This window comes from Falco punctatus, assembly GCF_963210335.1.
Source record: "Falco punctatus genome assembly, chromosome: 4".
NCBI classification, from domain to species: domain Eukaryota; kingdom Metazoa; phylum Chordata; class Aves; order Falconiformes; family Falconidae; genus Falco; species Falco punctatus.
In genome coordinates, this window is record NC_137583.1 from 12,556,447 (window position 1) to 12,581,723 (window position 25,277).

The window sequence follows — 25,277 nt, forward strand, 5'->3', positions numbered from 1 at the left end:
GCTTTCCCCACCAGGCAGTGCCCTCATTTATAGGGCACTGAGGGGGCACAAAATTGGTGCTCCCGGCCCCGGGTGCCTGTTACACGCAGGGACACGGGGCACCTGCCGCCACCTCAGGACCGGGCGGTGAGTGAGGTGAGAACGGGAGGCGGAGGAAAGGCCAACCACCCCTGAGCCGGCCGCAGCTCCCGCCTGTTCCCGCCTCCACTCGTTCCTCGCTGGAGCTATCTGCCGTCCCCAGCCTCTGGAGAGGCCGTGGGACCGGCGGGACAAGCGGGCGCCGGGGGCAGCCACCGCACAGACAGCCCTGGCGCCGACCGGGCCGGCGCGACGCCTCCTGCGCATGCGCACTCTCGTCTGCCTCCTCTTGGGTTATTCTATCCTGCCTCTCAGAGGGGAGGGGTGGCTTAATAAAATGCAAGTTTATCCCTTCTACCAATTGCCTTTAGGTAAATGGTAACGCTTCCACCTCTACTATATATCAGGCTTTGGTATTTTACAATAAGCCATAGTGTAGGTAGCTGAAAGACAGGGCGGGAAGTGCTTCTTGGCGTTCTCCCCCCCGCTCCCTGCGCATAGGTCGGTCCGGCTCGTCACCTTCGCCGCTCCGGAAGGGGCGGGGCAGGGTGGGGGTCAGTGCGGGCGTTGGGCGTGTGCCGGTGCCGCTCGTCCCAGCCCGCCACAGCCCGTCGCAGCCGCCGGCCCCGCCATGCCGCCGCCGGGCCAGACCCAGCTCCCGGACTGGGACGGCCTGAAGCTCCGCGTGCGGACCCTCATCGCCTCGCACCGCGTCATGATCTTCAGCAAGAGTTACTGCCCCTACTGCAATAAGGTGAGGCGGCGGCGGGGGTCGCCTCGGCGCGCTGCCCCGCGCGGCCTCCCCTGGAGCCGGCAGCCGCCGGAGCGGGGGCTCCGGGAGCCGCCTCCGCCGTTTGGGCCGCCGGGCTTTCCGCGGGGAGGAGGCAGGTCTGGAGCGGCCGCCGTGCGAGGCGGGAGGCATCTGCCCTGAGGGCGCCTGCTGGCGCGGCTGGCGGCCCGCCCCGGGAGGGGGGTGGGGGGGCTGGGGAGCCCGCCGTGCGGGGGTGCCGCTGCTTGGGGTTTAGCGAGTGCAGCAGCCGTGCGGTGTCCGTCCCTCTGAAGTTAAGCACCAAGTGACACTCCTTGGAAAGCCCCTTAGCGGGCCTGAAGCGAGGCAGAGATCCTCGCTGGCGGCGCGGGCGGCGCTTCCCCTTTGCGGCCTGGGTGAGTGTGCGGGGAGCTCTGTGCGGTGTCCTTGTGCTTCAGCCAAAAAGCTTTGCTGTTACTGGAAGGTCAGGGTGCTGGTTGTGTTGCTTTCTTACTGAAAGTCTGCTTTGCTGTTCAGCTTGGACAAAGCTGCATCCCTGGGGAGGGATAAGTTAAGTTTTCCCCTCTTTAAATTTGAGGGAGAGGGTTGACTCTATAGCATGAGTGACAGTTCTGAATGCTGGCTGTAATATGTGTTTAAAAAAATCACTATTGATTAATTGTGATGTTTACAACTACCCTGTGATATTGATGCCTAACCAGGGCTAGAAAGATTTTTTTTCTGTAAGTACTGAGCCAGAATCATTAAAGAAAAACAGGTTCTTCATTAGAATTTTCTGATACCAGCAAACTATACTCAGGCCATACAGAATCTAGGTGTTTGTAGGCGCTGTGATTCTTGGATGAGAAAGAACATGTTACAAAATTTATTTAAACCTCATAGTACCATATTTGATGTGGTCGTGGTGGAAAAACATAATTGGAACCGTGGGATTGAGTCCTGATGTTCCTTAGTGGAACTGGCAACCAGGAAAACACTCAGAAGCTGCACTCCCATGTGTAGGTCAGGTTTAGTTCAAGTAGCTCTTGTGAGGGAGGAGATCCGAGACCTTCTTGTAGAAAACTTAAGTCAATGTATCTTATCTCACTTGTAGCTTAATTGAGGTTTTGGGAAAGGAAGCTTCTGTGTATGAGAGGATAGGCAAAACCAATGCTTTCTCTCCAAGAATGTTTTGGCAGAAAGATAGTATAGCATAGTAGGCAGCTTGCATCCTTCTAAAATTTGCTTATTAACCAACTTATTCAGTGGAAGTTTTAGCAAATGAAGGGTTGGAGTCTTGCTCACGTCCAGTCCACAAAAATGTTATCTGCTGTTGAGGAGAAATCCTTTTGTTGAGGACTTCATTGCTGTCCACTGAGAAATGCTGAAGTCTTGCCTGTCCATATTGATCTGCGTGCTTTTGGTGATGGTGATTGCTCAAGTGTTGATGTGCATGGCACTCATTCCAGTGCTTCTGAGACCGTACAACAGTACAGTGACTTTTTAAATCATGCAACCTTTCCCATCATCTGTTTCTGGTATTGCAGTGAGGCTAGACTAACACTTTAGGAAAACCAGACTTGGTTGTAGTCTGGTAATCTAGGTTGATGTTCTTTCCTGCATTTGTTCTGGCAGGGTGCTTGCATCAGGGAAACAATCAGATATAAGGAATATTATCTTTATTGTCTTGGAAAGAATGAATATTGCACGTAGGAGGTCCCTCTCTCACTGCCTTATCTGGGAGGGAGAGTTCAAAGACCCTGTATGGATCTTTGTGAAAGAACAAGTGATAAACTTGGAGGTGATGGGGTGGGTGGGAGGGAGGAAGAGGTGATTGCTGTAGTAGGCAGATTTCCTTGGCTTACTTCTCTGTTTAGAACAGAAGAGAATGGCAATACAATGAAGAAAAAATGCAGAAGAGGTATATATTGCAGAGAGAATTAGAAGAAGAAAGCTTATGAGAGAAGGAAGCCACACATGAAACATTAAGTGATAAAACAAGTATCTGCAACAGTATGAGTATTAAAAACTCCTACTGAAGACTTGGAAAATAGTGAAAGGAATGGGAGAACAACGGGTAACGCAACATCCTTGCTAGCTGATCTAGTCTGTGGAATTAATGAAGTGGATATAATTTGAAAGTGTAGTTACAGCTTGGGTACTTAGCATGTAATCACGTAGTTTTGAGTTCTTAAAGACAGATGGCTATGAACAGCATGCACGGTGTCTGTCTTCTACTGTGAATGGTTGTTAGCAATGTGCTTTTGGTAGGATTAATAGAAAAACTGATTATGTTTAGCACTAGTGCAGAGAACACTCATGCTCTAAAAGGACGTAATTTGGGCGGTGGGAAGAATTCTTTATTTCAAATTGAGGTAGCCATGCAAGGAAGAAAATGAAGAGGGTGCTTTCCTTCAGAAAAACACTGCAAATTTTCTAAATGAATTAGTAGTTGATTCTATTCAGTTTAGCTAGTAGCATGACTAGGCAATTGTGCAGTTCTTTTTCTGCAAATGTAATCTATTGTTCAGTTGCTTTAGCAAGGCAGTAGTGGAGAGGGGGCGGTGTTAGAATGACTTCCTTGTCATAATTTGACTGTTCTTTAATTTCTTAACACCTGAAAAGATTTAATATTAAGTAAGATAGAAATGCATAAAGAAAACATAGGGTTTTAGCATGAAAAATTAAGTCTGAACACTGATGTGTGGAAGTTATTTTAAGAGCAACAACTGTGGTTGATGGAAGTTGCTGGTTATTCTAGTTACATGTTATGCTATTACCAGTTACATTCTGTGTCCATAGGGGTTTCTGATCAACTCAGCTGTAGCTATTGTAGAATGTTAGCTCAGGTGAACCAGTAGACCCTAGGACATGCCATTATTACTTAACTTTACTGTATGAAGTGTATTTCAAACCTGCTTGCCTACCTTAGTGGCAGAAAGCATCTGCAGGAAGGTGTTTCTGAAGTGTTAATTTCTTTGAAACTACAGAATTGATCTATCTACTGTTTGATCATATCTGGAAATTTTTTGAGTTGCTGTTTTTGTGAAAACTGGAAGGGTTTAATAGGTAAATGAGGCCATTACATTCGTCAGAAGGGAAGTAAATGGTTATATCAGTGACTGTGCAGCCTAGTATCCATTCCCAGACACTTGCTGGAGAAATCAAATTTTTACAATTGGAGGTGTAAGAAAGGAAGTTTCCCGGTATGCCACTGAGGTTGCCAGCCCTGTGTGGCTCAGGAATTTCTTGACCTGAGTTTGCGTTAGTTTTAGCAAGTTAAAAGGTTTCAGTGGATTTTTTTTCTTTCATTAGTTGGTCTAATAGATCATTTGATCTCCTTTTAATTTTGGCTTTTACAATGCCAGGTGGTTTATGTATTGCATGGAGGTTTACTTTTCATTTCAAAATTGTTTTCTGGTAAATGCAGTTGTTGCTCTTTGCTCCAGCAAGTGTTTCTCAGAAATCATTTCCTGTTCACCTTATCTAGATATTACTCATGATTAGTGTGTGTTATCTTTCTACTCCTAGTAATTTTCTTTTCCAAACTGAAATAATCTATTATCTCTTGCCTGTATTGAAGATTTCATAACTGATCATTACTTGTTACTTTTCTTGGTTTCATTAGCACGACACAAGCATGATCTATTCATGAGTATAAAGTGTAATAGCTACTTCTAACTAGGATGCTGACATTAGTCTGTCTTTTTTTTCCTCCATATCCTCAGTAGAGAATAAAGTTTGCCTAAATGCGTTCTTAAATCTGTCCTTTCTTGAGTGTAATCATTTCTTGTTCTGCTCATGTCCTCTGTCCTGCCTGCTGCCAGCTGCTGTTGCACTGTTAGCAGTTTAAAAAACAGAACTCACACACACACTAATGAAACCTTGTCTGTTACTCTGCTGCTTTGCTACAAGCTGAAACAGCAGCCAAGTAGCTAATTTTGTGACTTCCCTCCAGATTCTTAGCTTATCACTTTTGTAGTAGAGATCTCTTTAAGCTTTGCTTTTTTAGATCTTTCACGGCATTCATCTTGGGTTTTGTAACAGCAGTTGCAGAGTGGGAGGTCTGGAACAGTTCCACTGCCGTTTCACTTTCGTTCAGTCCATAGCCATACTCATTCCAGTAAGCAAGCCTGAAGGTAATTGTGAGTTTAGGAGAGAAGTCTTTAGGGCTACCTAGATGGTTAGAGGACTGAAGCACTGGATGTGTGGACAAGGAGCTCAGTTTGCTCAACCTTGAGAAGGCTAAAGAGGGATTTTAGTTGCTGTCTTGAGCTATCAAGTGGGAAGACAACCACACTGTTCTCAGATTTGCAGAGTGAAAGGACAAGGGCCATGTCCTGCCCAAAAAATACAAGTTACAACAAGAGATAGTCCAATGAGATAAAATGAGATAAAATGGAAGCTCTTTACTGTGAGGATGGTCAAACATTGGAACAGCTCAGACAGGTCGTGGTATCTCAGTCCTTGAAGACATTCAGAACTGGAATGGACAGTGCTTGAGCAACTTGATCAACCTTAACATCTGGCTCTGCTTTGAGCAGGGAGTTGGATCAGATGTCCTCCAAAGGTCCCTTACAACCTAAATTATTCTATATTTGTAGAACTAATGTAATCAGTAATACAAGCAGAGCTTATTTTTGTACATTACAGTTGATAAATGATGTGGTAAGCAACTTACTATGTAGTTGGTATGGAATACAAAAGCTGTGTTTGTTGTCCTAAAGCTGAAACTCCAGTAGAAAACACTGGAATACTCAGCTTTTGGCATAGTAACAGCATGGATCACAGCAACAGCAAAAACATTTTAGTCACCATATTTGACATCTTTACGCTTATTTGATGTGACTCAACTTGCTCTTAGTGAAGTGCTGTCAATAAATTTGAGGTTCATCAGAAAGATGGTTGTAAAAGGTTTCTTCTGAATTGGCAGCAACTTAATGTGCTTCATTGTTCAGACTCTGTGTTGGCAAGTGGATCCATCACAGACAAGTAGTGCTTCTTGCTAGAGCTGTTTTCACATCCAGATAGTTATGATTAAAGCAGATATTTTTTTGGCGTTGCCTTACAATATCTATTGGCATGGATAAGTCTGTGACTTATATTTCAAAGGAGTCAATGCTGCTGTAGGTAATACTGCATCCTGTGCCATGAGGTATGACATTGTCTACGTGGAAGGACAGTTCACAATTTCAGTACTGCCGGTTTAACACATAATGTTATCGTAAATATCTCTGTTCTAACAGGCTACCTGATTTGAATCTGTTAATGGTACACTTGGTCCATCCTGAACTGATGTTAGGAAAACACCCAGAACTCTGTTGGGTTGAGGGGGGCCAGTAAATCACAGAGTGGTCGGGGTTGGAAGGGGCTTGTGGAGATCATCTAGTCCAACCCCCTGCTAAAGCAGGTTCACTGAGAGCAAATTGCACAGTCACATCCAGGCAGGATCTGAATGTGTCCAGAGAAGGAGACTCCACAGCCTTTCTGGGTAATCATGTCTCAGTGCTCTGTCACCCTCGAAGTAAAGAATTTTTTCCTCGTGTTCAGTTGGAACTACATGTGTTGCAGTTGGTGCCTATAACTGAAGAGCCTGGCCCCATCCTCTGGACACTTGCCCTTATGATATTTGTAGGCATTGGTAAGATCCCCTCGCAGCCTTCTTCAGGCTAAACAGGCACAGCTCTCCCAGCCTTTCCTCATAAGGGAGATGCCTCAGTCCCTTAATCATCTGTGCTGGACCCTCTGCAGTAGTTCACTGTCTTGAACTGGGGAGCCCAGAACTGGACACAGTCCTCCCAGGTATAGCCTCACTAGGGCAGAGTGGAGTGGGAGGATCACCTCCCTTGACTTGTGGGCCATGCACATCCTAATGTACCCCAGGGTACCATTGGCCTTCTTGGCCATAAGGGCACACTGCTGGCTCATGAGTGACAGCTTTCCTCCAGAACTCCCAGATCCTTCTTCACAGAGCTGCCTTCAACAGCAGGTCTGCCCCAGCCTGTACTGGTGCATGAAGTTATTCTTCCCTATGTGCAGGACCCTACACTTGCCTTTATTGAACTTCATTAGGTTCTTCTCCAGGTCTCACTGAATGGCAGCGCAACCTTCTGGTGTATCAGCCACTCCTCCCAGTTTTGAATAATCAGCAGACTTGCTGATGGTACACTCTATCCCTTCACTGAGGTCATTGATGAGTAAGTTGAACAAGACTGGACCCAGTACTGTCCCCTGGGGAACGCTGCTAGCCAGCTAGACTCTGCATCGTTGAACACAGCCCTCTGAGCTCTGCCTTTCAGACATTTCTCAATCCACATCACTGTCCACTCATCTAACCCATGCTTCCTGAGCTTACATATGGGGATGTTATAGGACACAGTGTCAAAAGCCTTGCTGAAGTCAAGGAAGACAACGTCCGCTGCTCTCCCCTCATTGATCCAGCTAGTCGTTCCATCACAGATGGCTATTAGGTTGGTCAGGCATGATTTCCCCTTGGTGAATCCATGTGAATGGAGTACTCTTGATAACCTTCTTCTCATCTCTAAGCATGTGGAGGAAATCCAGGATGAGCTGTTCCATCACCTTTCCAGGGATGGAGGTGAGGCTGACCAACCTGTAGATTCCTGGGTCCTTCTCCTTGCCGTTTTCGAAGACTGGAATGACATTGACTTTTCTCTAGTCCTCGAGCATCTCTCCTGTTTTTCATGACTTTTCAAAGATGATGGAGAGGCTTGGCAGTAACATCTGCCAGCTTACTCAGGGCTTAGGGGGTGCATCCTGTTGGGGCCTGTGGATTTGTGGGTGTCAGGTTTGCTGAAGTGATCTCTAATGTGATCCTCCTCAATTAAGGGAGCGTCTTCCTTTCTCCAGACTTCCCCTTTTTGCTCCAGGGTCTGGGATGCCTGAGGACTGGTCTTGTCAGTAAAGACCGAAGCAAAGAAGGCATTCGGTAACTGCCTTCTCTGTACCTTTCATCACCAGGGCACCCACCTCACTCAGCATCAGGCCTGCATTTTCCCTAGCCATCCTTTCCCTGCTGATGTACTTGAAGAAACACTTCTTGTTGTCCTTAACATCCCTCACCAGATTTAATTCTGAATGGACCTTAGCCTTTCTTGTCACCTCTCTGCATGTTCTGATGACATTCCTATATTCCTACCAAGTGGCCTGTTCCTTTTTCCGCATTCCATAAATGTCTGTCTTCTGTTTGAGTTTTGCCAGAGGTTCCTTGCTCATCCAGACAGGCCTCCTGTTCCCTTTGCTTGATTTCTTCCTCATAGGGATGCACCTATCGAGCTTGGAGGAAGTGATGCTTGAATATTAGCCAGCTCTCTTGGACCACATCCCCACCTTCCAGATCCTTAACCCACTGGATTCCTCCAAGTAGGTCCTAGAAGAAGCCAAAGCTAGATCTCCTGAAGTCCAGGATTGCAATCCTACTTACTGCCCTGCTTCTTCCACACAGGATCCTGAACCCCACCATCTCATGGTTGCTGCAGCCAAGACTGCTCCCAACCTTCACATCCCCAGCCAGTCCTTCTCTGTTAGTACAAGGTCTGGCAGCACACCTTGCTTTGTTGGTTCCTCTACCATCTGCATCAAGAAGTTATCAATGCTCTGCAGGAACCTCCTGGGCTGTGGGCACCTGGCTGTGTTGTCTTTCCAGCAGATACCAGAATGGTTGAAGTCCACTATGAGAGCCAGGGCCTGTGATCATGAGGCTAGCTCCAATTGTCTGTAGTAAATACCCACAACAGCGTCCCCCATGTTAGCCTGCCCCTAAATCTTTATCCATATTCTCTCAACTTGTTCTACATCCACCCCTAGGCAGAGCTCAATACATTCCAGTTGCTGTCTCACATAAAGAGCAACTCTACCACCTTGCTGGTCTGTCTTTCCAAAAAAGTAGGTAGCCATCCACAACAGCATTCCAGTCATGTGAGCTATTCCACCATGTCTGTATTTGCAATGAGATCATGGCCCTGCAACCGCGCGCAGATCTCAGATTCTTCCTGTTTATTCCCCATGCTGCATGTGTTGGTGTACAGGCATTTCAGCGAGGTAATCAAAGCATGCATCTCAACTAAGTTGTCGTTTAGGGTGGTTTGTTTTTTTTTCTTTTTAAGACTAGGCTTATATAGAGAGGTCTTTTATTTGTTGCTGACTACTGGATGCATGAAACATGATTCTAGGACATACTGTAGTGCTACTGTGTCTGCATTTATTCATGGCAATGCAGGAGAAAAGCAGCCTTTTAATGACCAAGCATCTTCAGAATGCTTCTCCTGCTTAATGCAAAAGAATAACAATTTTAAAGGTTAAAAAATGTAACTGTTACCTTCTGATATCAACGCTCTTAATTCACAGGCAAGATATGACTGCTTTAGTAGAACAATGGCAAACATGTTAGAACCACTCCTGCCTGCTCCTGGAGGCTGAGGCAGGTGTTGTTAAACAGCAAACCAAAAATCAGAGCTAGAAAAAAAAATCAAGAGATCATCTAGCCTTGTCCCCTGCCTCAGGGTAGGAGGAGCTGTAGTTGAAACATTTTGGACATGTACTTCGAAGCCAGTCACTGATGAAGATTATCTACCTAGGCAATACATTCCAGTGCCTCCTATGCAAAAAAAACTTTTCCCAAAGTCTAATCTCAATCTCTTGATGCAGTTCAAGACCATTAGTTCTTACTCCATCCACTACTGCTTCTCTTCCTTGATGTAGTCAAGGAAGTTTTATGTAAACACAGCTATTTCTTTCCTCATCTTTTCTGTGTTAAACCCAACTCACTGATTCCTTAAAGCAATCGTTCTCTGCCTGTTCTAAAACTTCTCTGAAGTACAGCAACCAAAAGTGAATGCAGTGCTGGTAGGCATGAGCTGTCCTAATACTGAGTACACTTGAAAAGTATTACCTTTCCTGTAGCTTTTTATAATGCACTTTTTTTTTTTGCATTTACTTGACAGTGTTTTGTTTTGCATGCTGTCCTCTGCTCCCTTTTTTTAATTATTATTATTTCTTCCCTTAGTACTATCAATGGATGTGGCTGCTACTTTCTCTCTTTTTGATGTTTTTCCATATGGTGGTTATTCTCATGGCTTTTGATACCTGTCAGGGATGGAGAAGTCTGCAGCTAAGCAAACTGTATATAGAAACTTATGGTAACGAAATTTGTATTTGAAAGTTGCTGCGATATGGGTTGCTTAACCTGAGTGCTGTTAAATAGTCTGGTTTAGGTGAGGAATGTGCAAAATGTGGTAGTGCCAAGCTTTACAAAACCCATGTAAAGCTAGACCCTCGAAGCATAACAATGGAGACTTAAAATTGTGTTAGTCCAGCAATCAAGTTTTACCCTGAGCTGTGTATCAGATCTTGTGAAACCTTTGCACTGGCACGTCGTGTCTGTTTCTGTTGTAGGTGAAAGAGCTCTTCCGCTCTCTGCATGTGGAGTACTATGCTTTGGAACTTGATGTAACTGGTAAGTAGAAAGAAAATCTATTGCAATGCTGCTTAACTAAAAGTGGGTTACTGCATGACTTTTTAAGCTGTCCTGAACTAATTGGAGGTATATAAAACAAAATCAATTTTAATATATGCAGAGATAAAAGCGATTAGGCTTCAACGGGGATTTTAATACAGGATGTGTTTTTAATGTAACTGAAGGCTTTTACTCTTTCTGTACAAATCGACTGGTAGAGGATGTGAAATCTCGTTTCTCTTTGACAAGCTATGTCTTTTGGGAAAAAGCCTGTGGTGTTTTCCTCCTACCCCAGGTTCTTTAGTGGCTTTAGATTAATTGTTAATGTTTGACTGGGTATATGGGTGACCTTCATAAGGAAAGTTGCAGAGTCATTGGAAGGAAAGGTAAATGCCAGTACCTTGGCTGTTGTTAGAGGTGTGTGTTTGTTTTTTTTTTTTTAAGCCCAAGCTGCTTTAGTATTTGTACATGTGTAGTGCCTTGTGCGTATATGTATGTAATAAACATAGCTTTTAATGTAGTTTTGAGAACAAGTGGTTTCTAACATAATTCTTGGTAAACTCTTAATTGTACTGTTGGTGAGCTGTTGAATGTGTGTTATCTTTTTATCTTTACAAAACAGTTTCTGGTGCTTTTTTAAAATGCTAATGCTTGTGCCTAAGCAGTGTTTGAGAAAAATGTATTTATTGATGCATGGCATCTCTTACTTATTTTTACTTTTTATTACAGTTGTGATATGAACTAATTATAGCCCAAGATATGCAAAGTCCAATGCACAGTCATTTTTTTCTGGAATTACTTCTGATCAATAATGTATTGCAACAGCTCTGATTACTAATACTAAATAGATAGGGTCTTGGAGTAGAAAGATTGTAGTCAAAGTGATTGCTGTAAATTCTCATTCCCATGTTTACTGCTGGACAGCTGCTGAGAGATCCCAGTTTAGCCTGAGTATAGGTGCTGGTGATTCAGATAATGAGTCAGGTAATGATAATCTTAAAACTGGAAGGTCTAAGACAGTGTAGTGGGTTTAAGAAGTCTAAAGGTAGCTTTAGGGGAAGTAGAAGGAAGAGCATGTTCATTCTTCCTATCCCTATATTCTCATAATATGAAGCTGCTGGGCAAAACTATGTGCACTTACACAGAACATACTCCAAAACCAGACAATTCTCATGAAAGAAGAGCTGTCTGTATGATATCCTGTGATATCTGGAAAAGAATTTTTGTGTACTACCAAGTGTGACACTGTCGGGAAGAGGCTGATAATCCAGGAAATAGAGTTTACTCCCTGTATTACTTCAACTTTACTCCATTCTGTAGAATCATGGCTTGAAGTAACAATTTGTCTTCTGTATTTAAGCATGCTCGTTTGAGAAGTAGTTTCTGAAGAATGGCTTATGGTCAGGAAGTCTACAGATGTGATGTTTATAATTTTCTTGGCAGGCCTACAGTATATTGCAGTCCAAATCTTTAATACTTCAGGTTGTTTTAAAAGCTCCCTTGAAACTTGTTCTATAATGTACCTGTTCCTTTTATTCTTAGCTGATGGACCCAGTATTCAGCAAGTGTTAGCAGAGCTAACTAATCAGAGGACAGTGCCTAATGTATTTGTGAATGGAACCCACGTAGGTGGCTGTGATTCAACTTACCAGGTAACTTTTCTTTAAAAATCAGCTGGAAGTAGACAAGACAACTGAGTAAATTTGCTGTTTGGTCATAATGAAACTTTGTGTGACATATTAGACTGGGCAATCTAGGTTAGAGAAGGCAGTGTCATTCAGTTTTTGTTTGCTCAGAAATGTGTGTGGTAATTTGTTGGTTTTTTCCCCTCCCAGGCTTATCACGATGGATCACTGCAGAAACTTCTTGGCGATAGCAAGGATGCAGAACCCTATGATTATGACCTCATTATTATTGGTGGTGGCTCAGGTGGACTTGCGTGTTCCAAGGTATGACAGGAAAATTGCATAAAAGAATAGGTTGTATGTGAAGCATCTTCAAGAGTTAGTCTCTATTAATCCCACTAGTATAAAACAGCCTATATTTTGATGATTATTACCACTCAACTTGTCAATTAATGGATCAGTAGTGGTCTAATAATGTGCTTACTCAGGAAATCATGGTCTGTGTGGACCAGTTTCTAGCCAATGTCTGTTCAGGTCTCAATCCTAATAATCAGGTTTAGGTTCCTGGCTGAGGTTGGAAACAAAAGTTTAGGTATTTCCTCTTCATGTGTAGCACGCAGGGTTTTTTAACACTTCCAAATGGTAATCTGGAAAACTTAAAGGCTACTCCTGAAGCAGTTTTGACTGTTTAGGAATCGGGACCACCAGTCATCTAAAATGAAGTGCTTTCAGCTGTTCTCTCAAGGAACTGGTTCACTCCTTAGTTTTCTTTCTAGCTGCTTTTTCAGAAATGGTAATAAGAGATTGTGCACATCTTATACCATTAGCTGTTGTTCAGAGTCCCTCAGGGCCTAAGGTGTGGATTCAGTTTTCTCTTCTGCCTGAGGGGTTTGAACACACACTCCGCACCTCTCAGCCAGGTATCCTAACCGTCAGTTTATGGTTTGGGCATGGTGATGTTATTGACAGCCTTGGCGACTGCTGTACAACAATATGGTTTAAGCGTGCAACTTTCACTAGATAAATGTAAGGCAGGCAGGAAAAGGTGACAACTGAATTCTTCAATTGGCCAATTGGCCATTTTCAACATGCTCCGGATCTTTTCTCACAGTGCCTTCTGGGACATCAGTTATAAACTTGGTGATAATTACCACACTGTTGAGAGTGGGAGAGGTCAGGTATTCACAGAATACAAGATAGCTGGGTAAACCTTGCTTGAGGCCAGGATTGCCATAACTGTGCAGGAGTTCTTCAGCAGATTTGAGGCACCTACAGATTTCATCCAAGCCTTTGAAAGATCAAACGATGGTTAGTTTAACTCAAGTACCTTGTAATTTCTTGCATAGAGTATCATAGGATTATTCAGGTTGAAATGGACATGAGGATGGTGTCTAATCTAAGTTTCTGCTCCAAGCAGGATCAACTCTGAGGTCAAACAAGATTGTGTAGGACCTCATTCTATTGGGTCTTGAAAACAGCCAGAGTAGAGATGGCACAGCCTTTCTGGAAAACCTGTTTCACTGCTTGAATGTCCTTCTGGTGTGAAAGTTCCTTATACCTGGTCTGAAACTTTTACCTCAGTTTATGGCCACTGCCTTGGTCCCTCCACTGCTCACCAGGGTGGAGGGCCTGGCACAATCATCTTAATGACCTCCTCAGAGGCTTTGGAAAGGTGATATTGAGTCAGCCTGGAGAAAAGGTGGATTTGGAAGTGAATGTGTCAGGTTCCCTCACCCTTCTCCACAAGGCCTGTGCTCCAGCCCCCTGAGCATCTGGGTGGTCCTCCATTGAACTATCTCTAGTTTAACATCACTTTTTTTATTCACGAACATGCCAAGTCAGTCCCGCCCTCCTGAGAGAAATGGGGAGCAAACAGCATAAATATTTGTTTGTGTGAAGTAGGAGAGGATCATAGGCTGATATGTCCACCTTGTACCCTCTTCAGATCATGGCTTTTGGTGGTGTTGGTATGGATGCAGCATTGAACATAAGCGTCCATTCAAGGTCTGGAAGAAAGTAATAGTTTTTGTCTAGTGAAGGAGATAGAAGAGCCATATATGATACTGAGGCTAACTAGCAAATGAGCCTTCTATTAGTGCTAAGTATATCGTGACTGTAAATGAGCAGACATTCTTGGCCATGCAGAAAGCTAGCTAATGCTGACTTGTCTCTGTTTTTATAGGAAGCTGCTACCTTGGGAAAAAAAGTAATGGTATTAGATTATGTTGTTCCAACGCCTCTTGGAACCTCATGGGGTAAGCTGTTAACTTGTATTTTATGTTTGAGTGCCACTGATACATGCTGAGTTGTTAGATATTATGGATTTGTATTCTTAGAAAGTGGGGCTGAATTTCTATAATTTTGGAACACAGATAACAAAGAGTTGTTTTCCTGGTGTGCCTACTCTTCAGGACAGTTATTTCTGCTTTGTGCATTCCTAACTCTCAGTTCTTTGTCAAATGTCGTTCCAGTTCTGTTCACTTTCAAATCATGTCCAAATAGCATGTGTGTGCGTGTTAACATTCTCATGTTTGTGTGGGCTTTTTTGCCTTTTAGTTCTGTTTTGTGGACAACTGATCTAGGCTACCTCTAGAACAATATGACTGCATGGCTATGCATGCCTCACCTTTCCATAATTAAAGACAACTGTCTGACTTTATTAATGCTATTGGCAGTTGAGAATGAGTAAGGAATTTATTGGCCAAGTTTTGTTGAGTCGAGCTATGAATGTGCTTTCATAGCTAAGATTTCAAACAAATACGTAATTCAAATTCCACATAAAAGGGTGATACTAAACTCAGGAACTCTAGGCTTTTTGCCTCGCTTGCCAATCTGACTAAAATCTGAACCATTCTGAAGTATCCTGGGTCAATGTTTAAGACAACACATTGTATCCTTCTTGGTGCAATGAGTCAAGTAACTCTTAAACTGAATATGAACTTTTTAAGCTTAGTGTGTTCATTGTATTTTAAAATCTCTTACAACAGAAGTGTCACGTTACTTGGATGGTTATAGCAAACATCACCAACTGATATACGGATTATTGTACAAAGCACATGGTAGGAAAAGCATAAATATCCTGTTCACACAGCTAACAACACGGTTCTTTCCATTTTAGGACTTGGTGGCACGTGTGTAAATGTAGGCTGCATTCCTAAGAAGCTAATGCATCAGGCAGCACTTCTGGGTCAAGCACTCCAGGATTCAAGGAAGTACGGATGGCAGTATGAAGAACAAGGTTAGTAAGAACGCAGAGGACAGACCAGGACAGAGTACAGATGAGACTCTGAGCTTAAGATCATTCTTTTACTTTGGACTTAGTAAACTAAGAGGCAGAGTTCAGTAGTTTTCTGAGGTGAATCAGAAGGCATCCTCCTTCTGAGTAATAGAAACCTTCAGGATTGAAATGTAATTGTGTTTTGTTTCCCATATTATGTGAATTAAATGAAAGAGCTTCTAGAATGGGCTTATTTCAGATAGTAACAAGTCAGGTAAATATTAGCGTAGTAGAACAAGACTTTAATGTGTATCCTCATTACTAAAAATAATGCTGTTTTGTTAGCATGATGTACAATGTATAGGGCTTAATTTTTTCTTTAAGGGTTCATTGCACTTTGATTTGTTGAAATACAAAATTAATGTCTTGTTTCAGTGAAACATAACTGGGGGATCATGGTAGAAGCAATTCAAAACTACATTGGTTCTTTAAACTGGGGCTATCGAGTGTCCTTAAGAGAGAAGTCTGTGACATACCTCAATTCTTATGGGGAATTCATTGAACCACACAAAATTAAGGTATGTGCTGTTTTTAAAACATTTAGTTAGGAGGAAAAACTTGTGTTCTAACCTGCCTTTTAAAATTCAACATGAAGCCTTTTCCTTGTTGGTGCTGCCAGCTTAAGTCAACTGAAGTTAAAAATTCATTTGTGAAATAAGTTATTGACTCAAATTATTGTACTTTAGCACATGCCTCAGTATTTGCAAACCTAGTGGCTTATGCAAGAGTAATGTGGATATCTGTAAACTCAACACCGTGCATGAACAGACTACAGTGGTCTCGGTTGCTGATTCCATGACTGAGGTCAGCCACCTCAGTGAGGACAGGAAAAAAAAAAACAAAAAAAGGAAAGTTTTAGCTGTATGGTTTTGCCACTTGGGAAATCTTCATGCTAAAACAAAAAAAACCTACTGAAATTAAGTTCATATTAAGCACTTGCGTAACAGCACAGCTAGAACCTTATGCTGTATCAGCGTAAGAATTAAACTGTCAGTTTTGCAAGACAAAACATGTGCTGGCAATCTTGCTGTAAGTGATCATATTGTAGCAAGGGTAACTTCAAAGTGCATATTGAAGACAACTGTTCAGTTCAGTGGGTGTAATTCCCTGTTTTCAGTATGAATTTATGAAGGCTGAACTATATGCGTTTCAAACAGACACCAGCACCGAAAAGATAATATGCTCAACTTACCTCATCTACCAACTGTTCTAGTGCACAGGTGTGCAGGTCATCTGCTTAATTGTCCTTATTCTATAAATGAAGTGGAACAGAAAGACTTTCAGCAGGAGGTTGCACTAGATGACCTCCTGAGATCCCCTCCAACCTGAATTACATGATGATTCGATGAGAAGTTTCCCTTCATTTGTGTTTGAAAATAGCTGAAAAGCAAGAACCAAAGTCAGATTTTGAGAGATGCATTGCCAAGATGGAATTTCCCAAGACCAGGGGCCTCTAGAGGTTGAATTAGTTTGAATTCATTTAAGGTTGGGTCTTAGGCCCTCTAAAATCGTGTAACTAGATTATTTTTTTTAATTAGTTCTCAGGCTAATGTAGAAATTAATGTTACTCTGTCACTAGCATTGTGTTGGCTTTTTATTGGAAATGAGGGGCAGGGAGGGCTTAATTTGTTGTGGCTTTTTGTAACTTGAAAGTAAAGTTATTGTTGTTATGAACAATCCAATCTAAATGAGTAGTTTAAATGGGCAGGATTCAGAGTTAATTATTGTAAGTGCTCTAACTGATGTGAGAAAAGCCTGATAGTTTGTGGTTTAAACCTGTTGTTCTTCAGTGACCTGCATGGCTGTCTAAACACATTAGTTCTTGTTTGAAACTGCTTGATTCTTAAACATATCCACAATATTTAAGGAGAGGATTGCTGAATTTTTCAATTTTTTTAAACTTAAAACCTGTTACTATCATAAAGACTGTAACTGTGTCTATATAAACAGGCAACTAATAGAAAAGGACAAGTAACCTATCACACAGCAGAGACTTTTGTCCTGGCAACAGGAGAGAGGCCGAGATATCTGGGTATCCCTGGAGATAAAGAATATTGTATTACAAGGTAAGATGAATAGGCATAACAGGATGAAGTTAGTCTGCTGTAGTATTTGCAAAGCCAAACAAGCTTGTGTTTAAAGAACCTTGTAACTTACACTTCTTTTCTTTCTAGTGATGACCTCTTCTCCCTGCCTTACTGCCCTGGCAAAACTCTTGTTGTGGGTGCTTCCTATGTGGCTCTAGAGTGTGCAGGATTTCTTGCTGGTCTAGGTCTAGACGTCACCGTGATGGTGCGTTCCATACTCCTTCGGGGCTTTGACCAAGAAATGGCGGAAAAAATAGGTGCTCACATGGAAACACACGGCGTAAAGTTCATCAGGAAGTTTGTACCTGTTCAGGCAAGTGCTTTCTTCAGGTTTCTTCCCTCCATGCAAAATTACTTTAAACAGCACGTGTAGAATGCATGTGCTGTCCTGGAAGGCTTTGGTTCGGTATGGGAATAAATGTTTTATGAGATTAAGCTTTCTCTTACTGCTGAATGATAGATTAGTAGGTTAAGGTTTGAAGTGACAGTGTAAGTGAGCTCTGCTGTTTACAAATATTTATGCAGGTTGAACAGCTGGAGGAAGGCATGCCTGGAAGACTTAAAGTGACAGCAAAATCTACTGAGGGACCAGAAATCTTTCAAGAAGAATATAACACTGTAAGCATTTCTGGATTTGAAATAACTGCGTATAGCAACACGTGAAAATGTATGAAAAAAACTTTAAAATTTGTTCAGGAAAAAGGTAAAAAGAAATACTGCCTGAAAAAACGTTCACATAAAAGTTACTGGCAGAAAAAAATACATGAAAAGTCAGTATTTATCTTTGACCCCTGTTAGCAGAATGGGTGAAACGTTATGTGTCTGGACTTTCATGTGAACAGTGGTGTTGCTTCTGTTTTTGTTCTGATATTAAAGTTTTGCTGTTTGTGTCTGAAACAAGTTGCACATGGGGGAGCCTGAACTGTTGGTGGCTCTTTCAAAGATTTTTTTGAAAAGTCACCTCAAACATATGCTTCACGGAGTGTTTTCAGAAAAAGGCCAAAGGAAGTATTATGCTGATTATGCTTTTCTTGCATAAAATTATTGCATTTATTTTTTTGGATTTTTAGGTGTTGATAGCCATTGGTCGTGATGCGTGTACCAGAAATCTTGGTTTAGAGACAATTGGTGTCAAAATCAATGAAAAGTGAGTATTGCTCAACTCCCTTAAGCCACTGAATGTAGTGATTTTTTTTTTTTTTTTACCTCTTTAACATTACCTGATGATAGTGATGCTCTCTTGCTTCAATTGTCACTCTCCTAGCAATTATGTGAACCTTTAAAACTTTTTCTCTCCTGGATTTGAGTACAGTTGTCAATTAACTCAATTTATTTATGTATTTTATAGAAAAACCTATTCTGAGTTAATACCTACTTGTTGGCCACTGTGCTTAAGGAATAGATTTAATATATTTGCTTAATTTACTTAAAAACTACAGTTTAATATTCTGTTGAAGTAAACGTTTTATTCAGCTCATGTGGCAAGTTAATTTAGGAATTTGGAGGCAGCAAACTACTTTCTTCCTATGTATTTAACTTTTTTCTTACTCCTCTCTGGTGTCAGTGCAAAACCCTTGCAAAGCAAGAGGCAGGGTTATGTTGTTTAGGAGAAAAAAAAAATTAAGATCGGGTTGCAGCAGCTGAAAACTTTGTAAGCCAACTTACTTAAAGATGAATGATGTTGCAGCTCTTTCCCCTTAGGGGAAAGTGTTCATTGCAAGCTGTATAATCAAGTAAAAGATCGTAAGTCGAAAGATTTCTGAGTAACTTCACTGTCATCAGACACGCACTGTTGCTCAGGTCAAAACTGGCCCACTGAATACTGACTTCAATCATGTGTCAGAGGTAATTGATGCTCTGAAGAGTTCGCAGTTGAAGTGAAAAAAGCATAAGCATATTTAACAAAATGTGCTCAGTAGTTAAACTAACGTCTTTGTAGCAGAACTTTTCCCCTCTCTGTTTTGCTGAGTTCTGAGGAAGGTTATGATACTGAACTCTGTTCTCTTTTCTGTTTGTTTTAAAGGAATGGAAAAATACCTGTAAATGATGAAGAACAAACCAATGTGCCTTATGTTTATGCTATTGGAGATATATTGGATGGAAAGCTTGAACTTACCCCAGTTGCTATTCAGGCAGGAAAACTGCTAGCCCGTAGACTTTATGGTGGTAGTTCCACAAAGGTAAGGCTATAAGAATGCAACTTACTTCTGTGCTTTTTGCCTCAAAATTGCAATAACACCAGTTGGTCTGTCCACTGGACTGTGGGCACTGCAAGTGTTGTGTAAAAAAAAAAAAAAAGTGCTAATGAACTTTTCCTGTTATACTGTATAAACTTGAATACTCTAAATATAAATTTTGGTGTTTTTTTTTATTTTTAGTGTGACTATATCAATGTACCAACGACAGTGTTTACTCCTTTAGAGTATGGCAGCTGTGGGTTAGCTGAAGAAAGAGCCATAGAAGAATATGGAAAACAAAACTTGGAGGTGAGAGCACTTAACTTGTAGCTTGAGTCTTTTTTTTCTTGGGCTTTGCTGCTTTACACTCAAGGCACAGTGTTTAAAACAAGATTAGTAGGTTAGACAGATAGGTCTTTGGTTGTGGGACTGTTGTCACCTGGCTAACAAGGTATTGGACTCCCAGAAATCCACAGCTGGACTTCATACGGTTTAGAGTTATGCATAGCTGTTTGCATGCTGCTGAGAGGTGTCTGACTTCTGGAGGCCAAACTCAGGTTGCAAAACCGTAGGTGGCTTTTTTGTTGTGAATTAAAAATTTATTGCTGTAGTACACCAGACTCCTGGGATGATGAACCGCCTATTTTCTGCTTGTTCAGTTTACTTTAATTGGGAGTATCGGGTGTAGCTTCCTTGTTTTATGGTAATTTCTGGCTTTTGCACTTCTCTGAAGAGTTTTGTTAAGCTGTTTGCATGCCTTGTGTTTAACTCCTTAAATCTTTCAAATGTACTTGGCATTATTTAGCTTCTGCTGTTAACTGTTTTGCAGGATAGGTTTAACCTTGTAGTAACTAGGTATTAATTTTGTACTACTAAAGCACTGCTCTTTCTGAAAGTATGATCTTAAAATCCTGTATCGTATAGCTGTTGCTATTTTAATCAAGTATTTAAATCAGAGGTACGTGGTTTGCGTCAAGTCTTCCTCTACTGACTTTTTGACTTTTGGAGGATGGACAAGCTGCTTGGGCTGAGGGAGGAACAAAAATCACTGTCTTGTCTAGTATGTGTTATGAAAACCTAGTGGGTTAAATGTCAAACCACCTGTTTGTAAAGACATTAAAAATCAGAATTATGTCTGACTGAATTAATCAAACTATAATGCTCTCTTTCTTGTCGTCCTCCCAGGTTTATCACAGTTTGTTCTGGCCACTTGAATGGACAGTACCAGGCAGAGATAACAATACTTGTTATGCAAAAATTATCTGCAGTAAACATGACAATGTAAGTAGCAAGCTTGAATGGATATGCTGAGTGTATTCTTGAAATGTCTTTTTAGACCAGCCAAAAGACTAGTATCTTTTATTTGGCCTGCCTGAGGCCAGGTCTACCCATTCTGTTAACATAAGTATTTTTTTAAGAGGTCTAATCAGTTTGGCGGGAGAGATGATGGTTTTGTTTTGGTGTAACAGCTGTTTGAGGAAGTGGTAGCTTTATACATCATGAAACTTCATCCTAAGTTCATGTTTCAGGATAGATTTGCAAAGAGATTTGCCAGGATTTTTCTTCCAAGTGGGTTTTGAGTAACTGTACTACCTGGTGCCTTGCTTCATGTTTCTGGACCCTGTGTTTTTTGCCCTCTTCAAAGTACAGAGTTGAAAAACATGTGCTTTGTCTTAGAAAACTGATGAGAGATGGGGATTTCTAGTGATCAGTAGGTGGTTCTTGTGGCAAAAAATAAATGCCAGTGCCACCCTGTATTTTTCCACAAAACTGTCTGGGGAAACAGACAAACAAAGGAGGGCTTTTGGCATTTAAAATTGGAGAGAACGAATGGCATGATAGAATAGCATGGCCTTTAAGTTAAAAGGAAGTAAGCTTACTCTCTTCCTTATTAGCCCATGTAACCCTTTCTCAAAGACTGTGGAAAGGTGTAAAGTTATACTTTTGTTGGATCCTTGTTGCATGTAATCCAGATGAAAAGAACATAATGGAGGGAGGGACTTCTAGATTTCTGTGTGAAAGGCGTTTTCCTAGGATGCTGGAGAAGAATCTAAGGTAAATACATAATTATGAGGAATTTGTATCCTGTCTGGCAAATCATAGCTACACCTGGGCTGGGACATCTCTGGAAGTATGGGAACATCCTGGGAAAATGTTTTAAAACATTGTTTGTATTCCTCTTGATAAACCAATTAAACAGGTTAAAATGGATGAGGTTTGTTTTTCTAGCCTGCTGTCGTCACTCTAGATCTTGCTACAGAGACAGCTTGCTCAAAATTAAAGCCTATAATGTTTACATTTTCCTTCTTGTTAACTTGGAGAGGAAAGGAGCAGCCAGTGAAGCTCTCCATTATCAGATTTTTAACAAACAATGTAAACAGGGCCTCTATCTGACCTAATTTTATGTAGAAAAAATTTTAAATAACACACTAAATACACTGTATATCTATAAAATCATAAAAACATCTAACAAAACTAGAACCATTTTAGTTTTAGGCAGTATCTTTAAATTAGTGCTGTGCAGTGATTTTAAAACATTCACTTTAAAACTTGTTTCATTCTGTTATAATGGACTGAAAAGAACAGCAGAACTGCTTTCTCTGGAGCAGTTCATTTTTTGGTAGACTCTTGCTATTGACCTGCTTGTGTAACATATATTTTTCGTGTAGTGGGAGTTACATACTAGAGCTTTTGTTAAACTTTACCTTGCACTAATTCATGTTTTGTTCTCTACCTGTCTTAAAGAATCGTGTGATAGGATTTCATGTTCTTGGCCCTAATGCTGGTGAAATTACCCAAGGTTTTGCTGCTGCAATAAAATGTGGTCTCACCAAAGAATTACTTGATGAAACAATTGGTATCCATCCAACTTGTGGAGAGGTAAGGGAGTGGGAGGGCACTGCTGGATTTAAAACCTGCTTTTGAAGATGGTTACCTAGATGCAAGAAAAGTGCTTTATTTAGTATTTGCTTAACTTCTAAACATAAGATATTTACATGTGATATAAAAGGTGTTAATTGTGCACTGCAACTTGTTTGCCATTCTAACAGTTCAAAGAAACCTAGTATTGTTACAAGAGGAGACAAATAGCCATGTGGATGGTAATACAGAGCAACAGTAAGCTGTTCTTTTGGTGTCTTGCAGGTGTTCACTACAATGGATATTACAAAATCTTCAGGACAAGACATCACTCAAAGGGGCTGCTGAGGTTAAACCTGCTGTTTTACATGTTTTCATGTTGTGCACACTTGGTTCTGTGGAAGCCCTAATACATCCAACTGCTCTGCAGCAAAATAAACACTTGCATCAATGTATTGCAGCTGGGAGCGGTGCCTTTGTGAGGCTTCCTCAGTAGATAGTGTTGCAAATGGAAACAGTAATACAGCAGGGAAATCTGGAACTGTAAATCCTGACTTTGCTTGGAATCAGCACTACTGTGCTTCTGTGACGTTCTGGCTCGGAACCTTATTGTGAGGTGAGCTACAACTGATGTTACCATGCAAGGCTGGGAGATCTCTTCATCTGGTCAGATGACTGAACTCTTCCTGAAGGAAATTCTTAAGTTGCACAAGTTAAAGCTAACACTTCTAGACTCCAGTGTCTTGTACAAATGTTTGAGATAGAAGGCACATACAATTGAACGATTCTTGCCAACAGCTTACAGTTAACTGATTTATTTTTGATGCATTTTGTTTTACTTAATTGTATATTCAGTTAAGGTAGGATGCGATGTTGAGCAGTGCAGTTCAAGCACTAGTCTCCCACCTCAACCAGTCACGAATTTCAAATTAATCGAAGACATCGCTGTGTTAACATTTGTAATTGTTTGACCTCAGGTGACATCATGCCTACAAATGAAATTTTTATCTTAAAGACATCTTGTGTGTTGGGATTGAAGAGCATAAACCCAAGACCTTGTCAGTTTGCTCTTGCTGATTGACTATATTTAGTGCTAATAGTCTCAAATCTGGTTTCAGCTCTAATGTAAAACAGCACAGAACCTAAAATGGAGTATTGAAATCTTGGAGGAGCAAGGTCTGAGTGTAATCTGTCCCACTAATATAGTAGGTGCCTGTCCATGATGGTAATAAGTGTTGTATAGAACTTCTTTGAAGCACGTGTTGCAGCAGAGAGCAATGACTTGGCGTGCTGTCATGCTTTGTGTAGTGTTGTGTACAGTCACTACTCTGAAGCTTTCTTCTACCCCTAGCATTCTGCTCTGGGGAAATTGTGCTTGAATTTGGCTCTTAGTTTTGTCCGAAGAGGTGTTTTGAAAGATTGTTCTGAACACTGTATGATAGTAAACAGTTTTTAACTATTTAATCTATGATGTACCATGGAATTTGAAGTTCAATAAACAATGCATACAACACTTTGTGGTGTCTGACCTCATGATCTGTTACTGCATGCTTGAGATTTTATTGTGCTTCAATTATTTTGTTTATCACATGCAAGACTAAAACCTCTGTAGACCTGTGCATGCTGTAATCTTTCAAATGGAGAAACAAGTTGTCTTGCCACATCTGGGACTTGCTCAAGAAATCTTATATGCTTCTATGTGAGTATGTAGAATTCTCTCTCTTCAAACTGAGAAGAACAATTCTTACACCACTTCTGGGTACTCCAGAAGATCCTAACTGCAATATAGCTGAAAGATTTTAGTAGAATCTTAGCTATGGTGTTGGCAACAAATCTTGCTGGAGTTCAAATTTAATAACTCTTGAAGACTCCAAGGTTTTGCTGTGGGTGCCTAGTAGCAGTGCAAAATATTTTCACTTGACAATGGGGACAGTTGCTGAGCTTCTGGTGTTGCTTTGCTGTAGAGCTCTGAGGAGTTACTTGTTCTGGTCTCTCACAGAAAAATACAATAGAGCCACCTGCTTGCTGTCACTGCTGCAGCAGTGACTTTAAGAGTGGCACTCCCAAAACATTGTATGCCTGAAAGTTTGCCTCTTAATAGGTCAAATGTTACAGTTTGAAGTAAAGTAGGCTTAATAGTAATGTCAAAGTGACATTAATCTCTTAAGTTGAAGTGGATGAACCAGAAACTTACCTGAGCTGTTTTAAAAAGTCAAGGGAGATTAGGGGTGGACAGCAGGTAATATGTTACAGACTTTGCACAATCCAAACAGCTGAAATGAGACTTAGTAAACTAAAGCATTTAGAAAGCTTTATATCTTGAGAAACTGATGGGTAATGGCAAAGTTTACCTTGTGTAGCCGTTTTATAGAGGAAGTGAAGGAGGAAACAAGACAAGGAAGGGCTTACTATTAACAAGCACTAATTGAGTTTTATTTCAAATTCAGATTTGATTTGCAGGTTCAAGTTAATTGATGAATAATTACCACTTGCATATCTGTAACAGTGTACTAATTGTGGATGTTCCTTATGTCAAACTTGCTTAGGCTATCGGCTGTAAGTGATACTTGACAAGCATTGCGTGCTCTGTGCAGTTAGTCTTTCAGGCTTTAAATACCTCAGTTAAAATGTATAATAAGTAGCTAATAGGAAGAGTAGTATTTTAAGTGAATGTGGTGTTTGTGTTTCAACAGGCTTACATGTAAAGTAAAAGATGCCATGACAACAAGACATAGTTGAAGCCAAAATTCTAAGATTGACCGTAGTTGTTGGAGAAAAAGGTAGAATCTGAGAAGTAAAAACTTGTAGCAGCCAACTAAATATCCTTTAATGTAGATTCTGATATTGTATTTCCAGTCTGTTTGGTCTGTGACTGGGTTAAGTAGAACGGCTTCCTGCTTTATTCTTTCATAAAGTATCTTTTCTTAAAGTATTCTGTGCCTGGAGTCTAG

At 41.2% G+C, this 25,277-nt stretch overlaps 1 protein-coding gene across 1 annotated transcript; it reads left to right on the forward strand.

The window, feature by feature from the left end:
• The first annotated feature begins 612 nt into the window (after positions 1-612).
• TXNRD3 (thioredoxin reductase 3) lies at positions 613-23,839 on the forward strand. Its single transcript, XM_080382984.1, has 16 exons — positions 613-832; positions 10,241-10,301; positions 11,844-11,953; positions 12,137-12,250; positions 14,109-14,181; positions 15,045-15,164; positions 15,579-15,721; positions 17,154-17,269; positions 17,378-17,603; positions 17,816-17,908; positions 18,361-18,437; positions 19,314-19,470; positions 19,669-19,776; positions 20,653-20,748; positions 22,213-22,347; positions 22,612-23,839. The coding sequence occupies exons 1-16, from the start codon at positions 710-712 to the stop codon at positions 22,672-22,674; spliced, it is 1,815 nt and encodes a 604-aa protein (XP_080239110.1). The 5' UTR covers positions 613-709; the 3' UTR covers positions 22,675-23,839.
• The last annotated feature ends 1,438 nt before the right edge of the window (positions 23,840-25,277 follow it).